This window comes from Gastrolobium bilobum, unplaced genomic scaffold (assembly GCF_033153095.1).
Source record: "Gastrolobium bilobum isolate Gb01-03AN ecotype WA unplaced genomic scaffold, APGP_CSIRO_Gbil_v1 utg135471, whole genome shotgun sequence".
NCBI lineage: Eukaryota > Viridiplantae > Streptophyta > Magnoliopsida > Fabales > Fabaceae > Gastrolobium > Gastrolobium bilobum.
In genome coordinates, this window is record NW_026898260.1 from 30,647 (window position 1) to 48,593 (window position 17,947).

At 40.4% G+C, this 17,947-nt stretch overlaps 1 protein-coding gene and 1 long non-coding RNA gene across 4 annotated transcripts; both read left to right on the plus strand.

Moving 5' to 3' along the window:
- Window positions 1-674: 674 nt before the first annotated feature.
- LOC133314281 (uncharacterized) lies at window positions 675-1,535 on the plus strand. Its single transcript, XM_061515729.1, has one exon. The coding sequence runs from the start codon at window positions 675-677 to the stop codon at window positions 1,533-1,535; it is 861 nt and encodes a 286-aa protein (XP_061371713.1).
- Window positions 1,536-3,051: 1,516 nt separating this feature from the next.
- LOC133314279 (uncharacterized) lies at window positions 3,052-12,517 on the plus strand. 3 transcript variants are annotated; one of them, XR_009751929.1, is made up of 3 exons: window positions 3,052-3,819; window positions 4,915-4,986; window positions 11,833-12,517. It is a non-coding gene; the product is annotated as an uncharacterized LOC133314279 (long non-coding RNA). The 3 variants fall into 3 exon arrangements; XR_009751928.1 differs by lacking the exon at window positions 11,833-12,517 and adding an exon at window positions 5,689-5,964; XR_009751930.1 differs by lacking the exon at window positions 11,833-12,517 and adding an exon at window positions 5,689-5,964 and having other exon boundaries at window positions 3,052-3,805.
- The last annotated feature ends 5,430 nt before the right edge of the window (window positions 12,518-17,947 follow it).

The window sequence follows — 17,947 nt, forward strand, 5'->3', positions numbered from 1 at the left end:
GGAATTGTATGACAATAGGGATGTTGGTATATGAACCCTGACTTGGTAAATTTATCCACAATCCTTGTGATTTAAGGATAGACATAGGATAATTGTGCAATCTTTAAATTATTGATCTTAATGCATGTTTTCTTGTGGAATAATCGGAGAACTAGAGTTCTTTCAAGACCACATAGATGTAGGGTAACAAGGAATTGAGCCCTAATTAACTTAGAAATAATTGATTGGCAATATATTAAGAACGGATTCTTGACAGTTTAATTCATAGCATATAGAGGAGATTGGGGGAAGTCGAAACCCTAACTACGCTTGTTTTTAATCTTTAAACAATCATCATCTTTTCCAATTGTCTTTTTAATTCTGAAATTTTAAATTGCATGCTATTGCTTGTTTCAATTTCAATTCTTTCAAATCCAATTCTTGATTGTCCAACTAAACAGCGATTAGTGAACTAGTGATTGAAAACCACCTCAGACTATATTCAGAATGCAAATGCCTTCAGAGATGAAACAAGATCTTCATTCCGAAATCAAGAAGCTTCTATTCGGAACCTGGAAACTCAGATTGGCCAGCTGTCAAGACAGTTCGCGGAAAGAACCCAGGGCACCTTCCCAAGTAACACAAATACCAACCCAAATGCACAATGTAATTCAATAGTTACCATAAGCGGGATCATGATCCAACTTGTGGAAAAGCCGCTAGTTGAAAAGAAGAAAGAAGCTGAACCTGTAGCTGAAAAGGAGAAAGAAGAATACGCAGGAGAAGCCAAAAAGAGCAGTCTAGAAAAGAAGCTATTCAAATGGGAGAAAAAGAAAGCTCTAGACTGGCAACCAAAACTGGCAGATCCATCTCCTTATGCACGAGTTCCATACCCTCAGCGGTTGAAACAAGAAATCCAGAAACAACAATGCACCAAATTTCTGGATATCTTCAAAAAGTTGCAAGTGAACATTCCTTTCGCAGAAGCCCTGGAAAGCATGCCAAACTATGCAAAATTCATGAAGGACCTTCTGTCAAAGAAGCGCAATCTGAAGGAGTGCGAAACAGTGGCCTTAACTGAGGAATGCATTGCAATCATCCAGAAGAAACTTTCTCCCAAGCTGAAAGATCTAGGCAGCTTCAGTATTCCTATAGCCATAGGAAATATCGAAGTAGGAAAAGCATTATGTGATCTAGGAGCAAGTATAAATTTGATGCCACTTTCCATGTGCAGAGCTCTTGGAATCAAAGAGCTAAAGCCAACTACAGTTTCTCTCCAGTTAGCTGATAGATCGATCAGACGACCAGACGGGGTAATTGAGGATGTTTTAGTTAAAATTGAAAAATTTATCTTCCCTGCAAATTTTGTAATTCTGAATATGGAAGAAGATGTTGAGATTCCCCTACTGCTTGGGAGGCCATTCCTAGCCACTGCAAGAGCAATGATCAATATGGAGCAAGGAAAACTGATGCTGAGGATGAACGAAGAGACAATCACCATTGATGTCTTCGAGTCAATGAAACATCCGTCAGTTGGAGGAGACTATTTCATGTAGTTGATGACACGATGAAATAAGAGAGTTCCCCACTCGAGTTAGAGCAAATCAACGAAGAAGCTGAACTTGCTGATAAAGAACCAATGGTGCAAGAACTAGAAAGAAAGAAAGATGACATCCCTCTTGGAGCACCAAAGGTGGAGCTTAAGGAGTTACCTCCGAATCTGAAATATGCTTTCCTTGGTGACAACAACACTTATCCAGTCATCATCAATGTTGAACTGACAACCATGGAAGAAGAAAAACTTCTCAAAAGAGACACAAAGCTATCATAGGATGGTCCTTCTCTGACTTAAAAGGTATAAATCCTTCCTTTTATACTCATATAATTCTAATGGAAGATGATGTTAAACCTGTTAGGCAGCCATAAATAAGACTCATTCCAACCATGAAAGAGGTTGTAAGGAAAGAGGTAGTTAAACTGTTAGATGCAGAAATGATCTATCCTATATCTGATAGTGCATGGGTAAGTCCAGTACAAACTGTACCCAAGAAAGGTGGAGTCACTGAGGTAAGAAACAAGAACAATGAGTTGATTCTAACAAGGACAGTCACCGGATGAGGATATGCGCTGACTACAGAAGACTAAATGCAGCCACTCGGAAGAACCATTTCCCGATTTCTTTCTTGGACCAGATGTTGGAGAGACTAGCTGGCCATGCATACTACTGCTTCCTGGATGGGTACTCGGGTTATAACCAGATAGCAGTAGCTCTAGAAGTTCAAGAGAAGACAGCATTCACATGCCCTTACGGAGTCTTCGCTTACCGAAGGATGCCCTTCGGCCTGTGCAACGCTCGGGCAACTTTTCAAAGGTGTATCCTTTCTATCTTTTCTGATATGATAGAAAAATCTATTGAGATCTTCATGGATGACTTTTCTGTTTTTGGCCCCTCTTTTGACATTTGCGTAGAAAATTTATCATGTGTTTTACAAAGATGTCAAGATAGTAACTGTAACATCCCGCCTAATTAGGAAATTATATAACTTGCACTTAGGGATGTGGAACATGATTAAAATTTCGAAGTAAATCTGAGTAGAGTTGGATTAATTTAAGTAGGAAAAAATTATTTTGTGGTTGTTAGTGTAAGTGAGCATATGTGAATATTTTAAGAGATTTATGACACTATTAAGAAGGGGTAGAATTACAATTAATTATAATATATGTAGGAATTCTAATTACTACCTAGTGGAAACATGAATTAATAATTAATATGCATATATTTTATGTGACAAGTGAACCTTTCATGAATTAATAAATAATATGTACACATTTCATGTGATAAGTGAACTTAAGTAATCACTCACAAAATCTGTATACTTGCCATGGATTGGTCAAAAGGTGGCCACATGGCAATTCCTATCCATCTTTAATCCACCAACACTTGCACCAATTAGAAGAGAGAACTTTTGTTGCATGAATGCCTATTGGCCATAGCAGCCACATCACTACCCTAGCACCTATAAGGACCAAAAGCCATCTTATCCTTCTTATTTTTCCTTCCTTGCTGTAACCGTGAATCAGAAATTAGGACAATTTCTACTCTCCCTATGCGCTGATTGGTGATGCAATAAGCTAACCTTATCTTTATTTTTAAACTCAACCACATATCCTTCTTTCTTGTTTCCTCCATGCGCAAGGCAAAGACCATCTTTAGAAAAATAAATTGCTTCTCTTTGATTTAGCACACAAAACCGTATACAACATGCAAGCCTCTACCCTTCCCCTCTGGCTCAAACGACGCATAACTTGGAGGAGATGAAATGCCTCCTTCGATCCTACTCATTCTTACCGGGACCGACCCTGAGTGAGGTCCACACTGTGTGCACTTGGTACATCTCTGTTTGTAAATCTTCCCCTGCATGCAGCGGCAACTGACCCCCTTTTTGGAGCCTAGGAAGAGCAAAGGTGATACTCAGGGTGTGGAGATTATTCCCTGCAAATACCTAGAGAGAAGTTTAGGTCACATATGAGTAGAGGTAAACTGAACCTTAAGCCATTTTAATTTCATCTATTCGGCCTGTATGGACATTAATAAGAAACTGAAATTTTGTCATCCTCTTCCTTTCCTTGGTTCGGTTGGACCTGATCAAACGAGGACATGAGGTGCTCTTATGTTCTGTATTTGATGGAAACCGTTTGATGTTGATGACGATTCCCTTTGCATGCATATTGGTTGCATATTGGTAGATCGATTTCTCGCATAGGAGGAGGGGGAAGGTACTGTTTCACTTTTGGTTGATGCATTGGATATGTCCGGAACATTTTGGTACGTTTGAGGAGGTAAAAGATCAAACCTCTCACTTCTCTTTCATTCTCTGTTTCAGTTGCCACGTGTAGCCTAGGAAATTCTATATTTTTAGCAATTGTCTTTCCTTCTCGGTTTATCAGGGAAACCGTAGCCTGTGGTGTGGTTGAGCACAAAGGAACGAAATTTGGGAGCTTGGAAATGGCTCCCTATAGAATTCATGAAACTGTCCTTGAATTAAAAAAATAAAATAGCCCTTGCATGTGCTTAAGAATATGTAAACAGAAAGTTGTATGCCTCTCTAGTGCACTTTAGTTATTGTAAATCAGTTTATGTAAACGTATAGGAAATCATGAAATGAATTCTGAATTGTAATACTTGTATTTAGGTGTACAAATCTCGTAGGGAATGGACCTTGTTGTTTTTCTGCACTTGTAGATAAATGGTAAATAAAATTTAGATCAGAAAGTTAATAATTATTAGAAGCTCTTGTTCATGCTTAAGAAACCGATTTAGGGGTTTGGGAAATAGTTCTCTTTATTTTGTTGAGCTGCACCTTGGAATAGCAAGATTTGTTAAGGATTACATGTTTTAATTTTTGAAAACAGAATGCTCTTAGCTTTTATAGCACACCCTAAATCTTGTAAACGAGGTCATTTAAATAATAAATGAGTAACATCTATTTATGGGGCAAGGAACCGAACCTACATGCCTAGACAATTATGATTATGTCACTAATTATCTATTGATGAAACAAACTTTAAGCCAAAACAATTAAATTAGCACAAGAACCTTGAAACCGGACTTGATTCAAGCCTTGTAGGTATTATAAACTCTTGAAGATAGCATGTTGAATAATTTATTAGCTCATGCATTAGTAATGAAGTTAATGTTCTGTTAAAGAAAAGTCATAAGCATCTAGTGATGATTGAAAACCGAGTATGCATGTGGGGAATACATCGGAATTTGTCAAATTAGGACAATTGGTAAATTAATATAATGGCAGAAAATTCGCTTAATGTATGTGCAAGGAAACCGATTATAAATCAAGGATTAGGAGAATGGGACAGCTGTGTAATATGTAGAAAATAAACGTAATAAATTTTGATTTGATGTATGTGTTTGTTTAGGCGCACAAGTTCTTAGATAATGGGACTGTTCGATGATGTTTGGAATGCTTGATTTAAAAGTAAAGTGCCAAGGTATGTGTTTGGTGGTGAGACCTGCTGTGACTATTAGCTAGAGTATGGAATTTTGAACTGATGCTCACATGTGCGTTATGCTTAGTATTCAGTTATATGATATATGTAATCTGCCTTTGGACTTGTCTTGATGGAAAATTCTGTTTATGGAAGTATTTGTTAGTTGGCAGCTTGGTATTACATATACAAGAGATATATGTTATATGATAATGATCTAGTCATGCATATGCACTTCATGTTTCATCTGTGTCTGTTTGTGTGTGTGTCAAACATGTCATCACATAACGCATTATGCATTCATCTTGGAGACTGAAATATATAATAAATAAGCATATGTTTGAGCACGCATCATATAGGCATCCCTCCGGTACCAGGGTATGGGACACTTGGCTTCAGTCCGCATAGGTTACAGTTGGAACCCTCTGAGGAGCCATTAAGGGAGGGACCTTCACTGTACTTGTTAAGTACGGGCATGACGGTGCTGTAAATGCACTCTTGGCGTTATATACGCAATATGATTAGTACTTTGGCGTTATGTACGCACTATGATTATTATGTTGGCATCTATCTGGGAAAAATTAAATGTTGATGCGACTGTTTTAGAATTTTGTACCTAGTCTAATAGTGTTGCTGTATTGGTTTTATTGCCACACTACTGGGGTTTTTCTCACCCCTTCGGGGGATGCATTTTATAAATTGCAGGAAGATAAATAAATATTGGGTAAAGCATGTCATTGGAAGTATTTGGTTGATGCCCTGCTGTTTAAGGATTATTGTTGTTAGTTCTGTTTCTGTTGGATTAGATGCTGAAAGATTATATGCAATAAGGTGTTATGAAGATTAGCAAACTTGTTTCATGATTTGACTTCTGAAAATTTGATGAAGCATTTCTGAACTATGTAATTATGTTTATGTGTATTATTCTGAGAATTATGCATGATGTGATTGCCGTTCCGATATCCTACTTATGTTATGTTTACTTTCAAAGCGTTGGACATGATTTAATTAAGTAATAGTGTGAAATATTTTGAAGAATTACATGATAGGAATTATAATCTGTTTTGAAAAAGAAACGCAGCAGATTATGTATATGTTTGGTATTTAGTTTGCGAAAATAATTCTGCTGTATTTTTTTTTTTTTTTTGATAACATTCTGCTGTATTTTAAAAATTCGGATTTTTGCACTGTTTTTATAAGCACTTCGCAAGTTGTCGTTCTGGGGCTACAGACCTCCGATTGAGATATATTTTATATGGATGTAAAGCCCCAGCTGTGTACTTTCAGATTATGTAAACCTTACAATGAAATTTTGAAAACTAGAATTACTATAATTTTTACAAGTCAGGAGGTTTTTTGGAAAATACACTGAATTTTGAGGAACTTGCGAGTTCTGTTTCGTGGGGCTAGAGACCTCCGATTCGCGTATAATTTATATGTACGCGATGTGTAACACCCCGCGTATACTCGGAATATTAACATTACATCGTATTAAGCGGTGCTTAATTAAAAATGCGGAATATTCTTTTTCTTTTCAATTATGACGTCATTATCAATTACCAACTTGATTACTTAATCAATTTCATAAAATATCGCCTGTATGTATATTGCAATAAGACATCTACTGAAATACCTCAATATATAGATAAAGCGTGTATCTAAATCACGACATTACATCAAGTAATCCGAACAATATCCTGATACATTAATACAACTCCAAAAGAGTCAAGACATAATCAAAACATACCCACACTATGTGTCATGGACAATCCCCATGCTCACCAAATAAACATAATAAACAACCAGTCTCATCATAAAACTCCATAAATATAACTGAAGCTATAAGCATATAAACAACATGCAAATCCAACATCCAATCATGGCAGCATAATATAACAGCAATCTAACTCAGCTCCGGCCTCCTGCCGCCTGAGGTCTCAACATTACCTGACCCTGAAATAAGCATTCCCCAAACGTGGGGTGAGATCTCTAAACTAGAAATCTCAGTAAGACAAGGGGTCCTCAAGGATCTTCCACCCCAAGCTCACTTACATGTGCAATATAAGTTCAAAAAGCATTTATATCATTATCAGTTCCAAAATTATGTAGTGCAACAGATATCTATGGCATGTGTGTAATCACTATCTACTGGCCAGAGAAATGTAGGAATACGTCTATTCCCTACATGTAGTACAAGGAACACCGCTTGCACCTCACCCACAACCTCACCCTCTTGTATGTTCTACATACTCAGGCTTACCGTATAGGTGGAACACCTCCATGCATATCAACAAGGCACTAACATATAATAGCTCAACAGCATTTCCAAAACATCAAAAGCATGTAACACAACATGCATATACCATATCCCCATGGGACATGGTGGAACCACAACATGGCTAAACCGAGGACACGAAAGCTTACCTCTAAGCTAGCTATCCAATGCCACAAGCTCAAAGTCCAATCACAGCAGATCACAATCTGATATGGACCAAATATAAATCAATAACATGTACCACATGCATACAAATTAAAGACAACGCCTTTTCATTATGTTTTCAAGTCTTAAAGCTTCTAACAAAGCCACAAGCCCTTAATCCCATGATTCTGGCTTAGACCAATACATACAGAAGTTCAACTTCATCAAACTAGGGTCCACAAGCCCCCAATAGCCTACTGTACACACAACACAGCTACTGTTCTGCGAAATCCCAGAATATCCGGATATTCCTCGGGACCATATCCGGATATGCAATATCCGGATATGCAATATCCGGATATCTCACTGTCCATATCCGGATATGCAATATCCGGATATACAGATTCACATATCCGGATATCCAATATCCGGATATCCTAAAACCACATATCCGGATATCCAATATCTGGATATCTGTTCGACAAATATTCGGATATTTCACGACAGAATGCAGTTTCTGCATTTTCGTGAAGATATCCCTTAAAGGTTCCCTTTTTACCGATTTTAAACTCCTAATCATGCATTTCTAGGCGTGTTCAACATTACCCAACAACAAGTTATCATCTTTTAGTCATTAGATGCATCAAGGTACCATTTTTAAGCCTTAAAACTTCAAGTTAAAGGTTGGTACAACATACCAAGGCTCAAAACTCAGAATGGAGATGCTCTTGGAGCTCAACACAGCCCCTCAAGTCTGACCCAAGGAAGATGCACGAAAATGGCTTCACAAAGGTTGGTTCTTTAACACAAAGGTCACCACTTGGACCTCCAAAAACCAAAACCAAGCTTCTCCCAACCCAAAACCAACAAGTCAGCAACCAAACCTCCCTCACACAGACTTCACAACTCAGAAACAACACCACAAACCCCTTCCCAAAGGTGACTCTCCCTCACACAAGTGTTTAAGAAGAAGAAACCACAAAGAACAAGGAAGAAATGGCTCCAAGACTCTCAAGGAAGAAGAACACAGCAATGGAACAGTGCCAAGGTGCACTCAGCCACCAAGTCACGTATAGAATTCTGATCCTAGGGTTTTGTGCCCATAATGGGAGTATTTATAGCCCAAACACACTTAAACACACAGTATTAACTTTAATTGCTATGTTTAGCATTTTAATCCCAAACTTTAGATTATGAAACTACATAATTTTCTAAGATTTATCATATTTTTCTTATATTTTTCTGAGTACCTTTCCGGTACGCGCTTTTCAAAGCCAGTACCGGTTTCTAGCACCAGTTCTCATTATTTGGACTTGAAACTCGTTTTACAAGTCCTACATATTATTCTAGTAATTATCATGCACTTACTTTAATTTTCCGGGATACTTTTTCGGCACGCATTTATACCGACTAGCAGAACCGGTATCTGCACTTTTCTTCCGAAAAACGACTTTCAACATTCTTAATCACCTATTATGATTATTAAGCCCCATAAATAATTATTAGGGTAAATTATGGAATCATTTCCTATTTTTCATAATTAATTAATTAAATACCTTAATTAACGGTGCGGGTTCTTACATTCACCCCACCTTTTTAGGATTTTGACCTCAAAATCAGAAATATACCTGGTCGAAACTCGGGGTACTGTCGGAGAAGCTCGTCCTCACGCTCCCAAGTATACTCCTCAGGAGTCCTTCCGGTCCACTGCACCTTGACCATCGGAATGATCTTGCTCCTCAGCTGTTTCTCGCCACGATCGAGAATTCTGAGTGGTCCGATGGGAGTCTTTAGGTTCTCCCGAACCTCCACATCATCCGGATGCACCACGTGCGACGGATCTGCGATGTACTTCCTAAGCTGAGACACGTGAAACACGTCGTGGATGTTAGCCAGGTTCGGAGGCAAGGCAAGCCGGTAGGCAACAGGTCCTACTCTACCAAGGACAGGTGAAAGTCTCACAAACACGTGCTCAGCTTCCTCACTCCGAGTGCCCGACCTACACCGGTGACAGGTGAAAGTCTCACAAACACGTGCTCACCCTCACTGAACTCCAGCGGACGATGCTTGATATCATAATAGCTCTTCTGGCGATTCTGCGCCTGCTTCAACTTTTCACGGATCATCTGGATCTGCAAGGTGGTATCTTGGACAAAATCCAAGCCAAAAAGCTCCATGTCCCCAACCTCAGACCAACAAGTAGGAGTCCGACACCTCCTACCATACAGTGCTTCGTAGGGCGCCATGTCTAGGCTAGCATGAAAGTTGTTGTTGTAAGAAAACTCAACCAACGGAAGGTACCTATCCCATGCCGAGCACTGCTCCAATGTGAAAGCTCGCAACATGTCCTCCAAGGTCTGGATGGTCCTCTTAGTCTGTCCATCAGTCTGAGGGTGATAGGCGGTACTCAATCTCAACTGCTACCAAAAGCCTCCTGCAGCGCCTCCCAGAACCGAGATGTGAACTTCGGGTCCCTATCACTAATGATACTCTCGGGCACCCCGTGAAGCCTCACAATCTCGCGGACATAAAGCTTGGCCAACTGCTCTGTAGTGAAGCTCACCTTCACTGAAAGAAAATGGGCAGACTTCGTCAGTCTGTCCACAATGACCCAAGTAGAGTCACAACCCGCCTGAGTCTTCGGCAATCCCACCACGAAGTCCATGGAAATACCTTCCCACTTCCACTGTGGTACTTCAAGAGGTTGAAGTTCACCAGACGGTCTCTGATGCTCAATCTTCACCTTCTGGCAAACCAAACACTTGGACACAAAGATAGCAACATCTTTCTTCATGCCCGGCCACCAGAAGTTCTTCTTCAAGTCTTGATACATCTTAGTAGCACCAGGGTGGATAGAAAACTGACCTTTATGGCCTTCTGCCATAACCTCCTCTGTCAACGGGCCTCGAGGAACTACAATCCTCTGCTGAAACAAAAGCAATCCATCATCATTCCAAGACACACCGTCTTGGTTCTTCACATAATCTAGACACTCTCTCTGAACTTGTGCCTCTTTAATCTTTTCAAGCAGCTCGTTCACAACCTCAGATGCTTCCAATCCGAGAAGTACACTCTCACACGGAGCGGTCACTGCCAAGTTGCGGAACTTCTCAACCACATCGAAGTTACCAAGTAACAAACTGGATGAAGTACTGGATTTCCGACTCAAAGCATCAGCTACCACATTGGCCTTGCCAGGATGATACCTTAGCTCGAAGTCGTAGTCCTTTATGAACTCCATCCATCTCCTCTGCCTCATGTTCAACTCCTTCTGGTCGAACAGGTACTTCAAACTCTTGTGGTTACTGAACACCACAAACCTCAAACCAAAAAGATAATGCCTCCAAATCTTGAAAGCAAACACAATAGCAGCCAACTCCAAGTCATGAGTAGGGTAGTTCTCCTCATGAGGTTTCAACTGCCTCGAAGCATAGGCGATCACTTTGCCCAACTGCATCAACACACAACCTAGCCCCTTCCCGGAGGCGTCGGTGTAAAGCTCAATCTCAAGCGCAGGATCAGGAAGGACCAACACAGGAGCAGTAGTCAGTCTCTCCTTCAACTCCTGAAAACAGACCTCACACTCGTGAGTCCACACAAATGGAGTCTCCTTCCGAGTAAGGCGAGTCAATGGCAAAACCATGGTGGAGAATCCCTTGATGAACCTCCGATAGTAACCTGCCAAACCCAGAAAGCTCCTCACTTTCATAACTGTCTTGGGTCTCTCCCAATCCAGCACGGCCTCAATCTTGTTCGGATCCACTGCAACTCCCTCAGCAGAAATAACATGCCCAAGGAACTTCACAGCCTTGAGCCAGAACTCACATTTGGAAGGCTTCGCATACAGCTTCCTCTCCTTTAGCACTTGCAGAACAGTTCTCAAATGCCCCCCCACATGCTCCTCCTCCGTCTTGGAGTAAATCAAAATGTCGTCAATGAAGACGATCACAAACTGATCCAGGTACAGCTGGAAAATCCTGTTCATGTAATCCATGAACACAGCGGGTGCATTGGTGAGACCGAACGGAATCACCAAGTACTCAAAATGACCATATCTCGAGCGAAATGCGGTCTTCGGGACATCCTCCGGCTTCACCCGAATCTGATGGTATCCGGACCGGAGATCAATCTTGGAATACACACAAGCACCCCTGAGCTGATTCAACAGATCATCAATCCGAGGAAGGGGATACTTGTTCTTGATTGTCACCTTGTTCAGCTGCCTGTAGTCGGTGCACAATCGCATTGTCCCGTCCTTCTTCTTCACAAAGATAACCGGTGCTCGTGATGTGCCTCTGGCAAGTGTGGTTTTTCCATATTAAAATTGATAAGAATTGAGTCACAAAAGAGCAATTTAATTACATATTTGCTAATTATATTGATTCTTTCTTGTCAATAATATTTCTCACGTATTGATTGTATTTTTACAGGAAATAGAACTGAAAAGTATAAAAAGTTAAATGATGTGACTCATCAAATTAGTATCAGTACAATCTCCAGAGAGTTGGCGCAAGTTGACGCCAAAGTGAAGAAATCCCACGCCAAGTTGCGCTGTGCTGCACGCCAAATGCCAGAGAATTGGCGCTAGTTGGCGCCAGAATGGCGCAAACTAGCGCCACCATGCCACCTTGCGCCAAACATGAAGCAAACCGGCGCCCAAAATTACAAAGTCAAGGGAGAATGGCGCCAAGTGGCGCCCAAAAGACCAAGGGTGGCGCCAACTGGCGCCGATTCACGTGCAATTAGTTCCGACTTTCGTATTCGAGGCAGCAAGTTGGCGCAAACGTGCGCCAAACCGGAGCCAACTGGTGCCGGGTTGCGGGAAATTGTACCGTGATGCTATGAGGGTATTTTTGGAAGAAGGAAAAGAGTCCTATAAATAGGATCCTTTTGACAGAATTAAGGATTCCGACCTATTTCTTCAGAAGGAGACCGACGACAGAGCTCAGGAGGATTCTTCTACAGTTCTTCTTCTTCTCTTTTCTCTGTAATTTTATGCTTTTGAATATTGGATTAGTTTTAGCCATGATTATGTTTGGCTAGTTTTCCTTCATTGTGGGTAAGGTCACAAACCCTATGTGAACCTTTTGTTTAGTTATGGATTGATTTACTTTTCGCTCTTTAATTTAATTGATTTATGCCTACTCTGTGCGTATTGCTTATCGTTTATATTAAATCTGATCAGTTTAGTAGTGAATGATAATCTGAGGGTTAGAACCCTAGATAGGAATATTGGGGTTTTGGTCCAGAAAGGGGGTAGGATAATAATTAATATGCGTGCTACGAATAGACGCGTTCTTGATTACAAACGTTTAATTTATCTGTGTAATGTTTGATCTCAATTGAAACATTGCAAGGAATTGGGATTTTAATTGTGATTAAAGGGCTAAATTTGCAAGGAATTGGGGTTTAGCTAATAATTGTTTGGATGATAAATTGTTTGATTGTTTATTTTAATTGAGCAATGTGAATCAATCCGTAGTGAAAAGAGGGGATCATAGAGCGAGTGTACTTACCTGCAATATCTCTCATATTTTTATCCAAATCATTTTGCATCATTCTCTTATTTTTAAAATCCAAAAATACGTCTTTGTCTTTAATTTCTATTGTTCTTCAAATCACTTGGGTTTTATATCTTGAAAGGACGTTTACAAGATATTCGCTCACAATCCCTGTGGAGATGATAACTTACTTATCACTTTATTACTTGAACGATCGGTACACTTGCCGGATTGTATCAAGTTTTTGGCGCCGTTGTCGGGGATTGTGATTTCTTATATCTTATAATCTTGAATTTCAAGATTTTTCTTTCTTTTTGTGATTATTTTATTTTCTTTTCTTTTGTTCTTGTTTTAAATTGTTTTGAACATTGCTACTAATCTTCTCTTGAAGTTTTATGCGAGGCAAAGTTGATCCTACAGAATTGTTATTTGATCCTGAAATTACAAGGTTTGAAAGGCGAAACAGGAGACTTGCTCAAAAGAAATCAAAAGTGCCAAGTGCTCAGTCTGAAGAAGCACCTGAAATCCCAACCATGGCAGCGAATAATGAAGCTGAAAATCCACTTATAGATACCATCCTCTCTCCAGCCTTCAACATGCCTAATTCAAGTATTGTCCAACCGAATATTGCTGACAATAATTGGGAGTTGAAGTCTTCCATAATTCAGTTGGTGGAGAGAGTTCAATTTGGAGGAGATAAGCATGAGGATCCTCACAGGTTCATAGACCGGTTCTTAATGATATGTGACTCAACCAAGCACCCTCGGGTGTCTGATGATGCTATCCGGTTGAGATTATTCCCTTTTGCTGTAAAGGGAGAAGCACTTAGTTGGCTGGAGAGGCAGCCTGCACGGAGCATTGCTACATGGGAGGATTTGTCTACAAAGTTCTTTGCAGAGTTCTTTTCCATGGAGAGATACAATCAAATGGGGAATGATATCACCAACTTCACTCAAACTGAGGGTGAAACATTGTGTGTAGCCTGGAACAGGTTCAAGGACTTGATGAGGAGGTGCCCTCATTATAATTTGACTGCTGGTAATCAAGTCAGAATATTTTTCAATGGCATCACACCTGAAGATAGAATGGTTTTGAATGGTGCAGCTGGTGGTACTATTAAGACCATGAGGGCGAATGAAACTCTGGAGCTGATAGAGAGGATGGCCAGGAATGAAAATCAAGGGGTATCTTCAAAGTCTAAGAAAGGTAGCCTTCATCTAGAAGGTAATGAGTCAGTTCTGGCTGAAAATAAATTGCTAGCTCAACAAATGGCTAGTTTGACTTCTAGGCTTGACAAGATGCAGATCGCGGGAGTTCAAGCTCAGTCTGTTGCCTTTGTCTGTGACTACTGTACGGACAGTCATGCTCCTAATGAATGTCCATCTCTTGCTTCTTCTGATTCACCTCAACAAATGCAGGTGAATGGTATATGGTATGACCAGCGCCCTCAGCAGCCAAATCTTCAGAGAAATCAGAATTTTTCTGGTGGTGGTAACAATTTTCAGCGGAGAGCTCAGGGAGTTGGCATGGATTTCAAATCTAATACTTATAATCAGCCTTCACAGAGTCAACAACGAGAGCCTGCTGAGTGGGAAAAAGCCTTTGCACAAATGGCCAAGACTTCTAATGAGATGGCTCAGACCACTAATACCTTTATGGAGGAGACTAGAGCCAACAACAAAAATACAAATGCTTCCATCAAGAACCTGGAGAATCAGATAGGACAATTGGCAAAGCAAGTTTCAGAAAGAATTCCAGGTACTTTTCCAAGTAATACAGTTATCAATCCAAAGGAAGATTGCATGGCTATTATTACTAGAAGTGGCAAAGTGGTAGCGCCTCTTAAAACTCCAATTCTAGATTGTGCGGAAGAGGACGAGAAGCATGATGGAGCAGTTGAGCCAGAGGTTGAGGTAATTGTGAAAGAAAAAAACAAAGAAATTGTTACTGAAAAAGAAAAGGTTGCAGAGCGACCTGTTGTGGTTGAAAAAGAGCATGAGCTGAGTCCTGAATATGTGCGGTCTAAAGCACCTTACCCAGAGAGGTTCAAGAAAGAGGCTTACAACAAACAGTATGGCAGGTTTTCAGACATCTTCAAGAAGCTGCACATAAACATCCCTTTTGCAGAAGCTTTAGCAAGTATGCCTGGTTATTCAAAATTCATGAAGGATCTTTTGTCAAGGAAGCATAAGCTACAGGAATGCCAGACAGTGACACTTACTGAGAAGTGTAGTGCCTTTATTCAGCAGAAGATTCCGGCTAAGCTTAGTGATCCGGGGAGTTTTAATATCCCTATTGCTATTGGCGATATTTGCATTGGTCGAGCTCTTTGTGATCTAGGGGCTAGTATCAATTTGATGCCTCTTTCTGTTTATAAGTCTTTGGGGATTGAAGAATTGAAGCCTACAACGGTCTCTCTTCAACTTGCTGATAGATCCGTGAGGACACCTAATGGGATTATAGAAGATGTCCTTGTCAAGGTTGACAAGTTTATCTTTCCTGCTGACTTTGTGGTGTTGGATATGGAGGAAGGAAGTGGGAAGCCTTTGCTCTTAGGTAGGCCCTTTTTGGCTACAGCCCGTGCTCTAATAGATGTTGAGCAAGGAATGATTAAGTTGAGGATGAATAATGAGGAGATTACTTATAATGTTTCTGAGGCTATGAAAAGACCCGCTGAGCATAGTGATTGTTTTCAAATTGATGTTTTTCAAGAAATCGTTCAACAGAAGAAGGTGCGTCCTCAAGAGATTGATTATGAGTTGAGAGCCTGTGAACATATGCCCTTTGAAAAAAAGGAAGTTGCTGTGGAGGTGCTTAAAGAAAAAGTTGATGACATAGAGGTTGGGGCACCTAAGGTTGAATTGAAAATTCTGCCTAATACTTTGAAATATGTATTCTTGGGAGATGAAGAGACGTACCCTGTAATCATCAATAAGGGACTATCTTCTGACCAAGAAAAGAAGCTGGTTGAAGTTCTAAAAACTCATAAGACTGCCATAGGGTGGTCTATTTCTGATTTGAAGGGAATAAGCCCCTCTGTTTGCACGCACAAAATTCTCATGCAAGATGACATCAAACCTGTAAGGCAACCGCAAAGAAGGCTAAACCCGATGATGAAGGAGGTGGTCAGAAAAGAAGTTGTGAAGCTTCTTGATGCAGGTATGATTTACCCTATTTCAGATGCTGCTTGGGTAAGTCCGGTTCAGACAGTTCCGAAGAAGGGTGGTGTGACTGTAGTCAAAAATGCAAAGCATGAGTTAATTCCAACTAGAACCATCACAGGTTGGAGAATGTGTGTGGACTACAGAAGGTTGAACACAGCCACAAGGAAAGATCATTTTCCATTGCCCTTTATTGATCAGATGCTGGAAAGACTGGCAGGCCATGATTATTATTGCTTCTTGGATGGGTATTCAGGCTACAATCAAATTCCTGTAGCTCCTGAAGATCAGGAGAAGACAGCTTTCACTTGCCCATTTGGAGTCTTTGCTTATAGACGAATGCCATTCGGCCTCTGTAATGCACCTGCCACTTTCCAAAGGTGTATGCTCTCTATCTTTTCTGATATGGTAGAGAAATATTTAGAGGTATTTATGGATGACTTCTCAGTCTTTGGTTCTTGTTTTGATTCCTGTTTAGATAATTTATCTAAAGTTTTACAAAGATGCCAAGAGACTAACCTTGTTCTGAATTGGGAGAAGTGCCATTTTATGGTTAATGAGGGTATTGTTTTGGGGCACAAAATCTCAAGGAGTGGGATTGAAGTTGATAAAGCTAAATTGATTTTGATTGAGCAACTTCCCCCTCCTGTTAATGTTAATGCTGTTAGGAGTTTCCTAGGACATGCAGGTTTTTACAGGAGGTTCATCAAGGACTTCTCTAAGGTTGCTAAACCATTGAGCCAACTCTTGGTGAAGGACTCAGAGTTTATATTTGATGATGCATGTCTGAAGGCTTTCAATTTGTTAAAAGAGAAGCTTACTACAGCTCCTGTGCTTACAGCCCCTGATTGGAGCCTTCCTTTTGAGCTCATGTGTGACGCCAGTGCTTATGCAATTGGTGCTGTCCTCGGTCAGCGTAAGGAAAAATTATTACATGTCATTTATTATGCTAGCAAAGTCTTGAATGAAGCTCAAGTTAATTATGCCACAACTGAGAAAGAAATGTTAGCAGTAGTTTATGCCTTGGATAAATTTAGGCCTTATTTGTTAGGATCCAAAATCATTGTTTTTACTGACCACTCTGCTATCAAGTTTTTGATGACTAAACAGGATGCTAAACCACGACTGCTGAGGTGGATGTTATTATTTCAAGAGTTTGACATGGAGATCCGAGACAAAATTGGGGTAGAGAACAAAGTGGCGGATCATCTGTCAAGAATCCAAGAGAAAGAGTTGCAAGAGAGTCCTGACAAAGAAATCAACGACTATTTTCCTGATGAGAAGGTGATGGCTATCTTTGTTCCTCCATGGTTTGCAGACATTGCTAATTACAAAGTTGTGCGAGAGCTGCCTCCTAATCTTACTCGGCAACAACAAAAGAAGTTTCTGCGGGATGTGAAGAGGTATTTCTGGGATGATCCGTACTTGTATTTTCAATGTGCTGATGGTATCATTCGCAAATGTGTTCCTGAGTTTGAGATGAGTCAGATCTTGTGGCACTGCCATGCTTCTGACTATGGCGGTCACTTTGGAGGCAATAGGACTGCTCAGAAAGTCTTGCAAAGTGGTTACTACTGGCCAACACTGATTAAGGATGCCAGAAATTTTGTTGAAAAATGTGACAAGTGTCAGAGAGCGGGTAACATATCCCGCAAGGATGAGATGCCTCTGAATAGTATATTAGAGGTAGAGTTGTTTGACGTGTGGGGCATTGATTTTATGGGCCCATTTCCCTCGTCTTATTCCAACTTGTACATATTGGTGGCTGTTGACTATGTATCCAAGTGGGTTGAGGCTGTTGCTCTTCCTACCAATGATGCTTCAAGGGTGGTCAATTTCTTAAGGAAGAATATTTTCACAAGGTTTGGAGTGCCTCGGGCTAT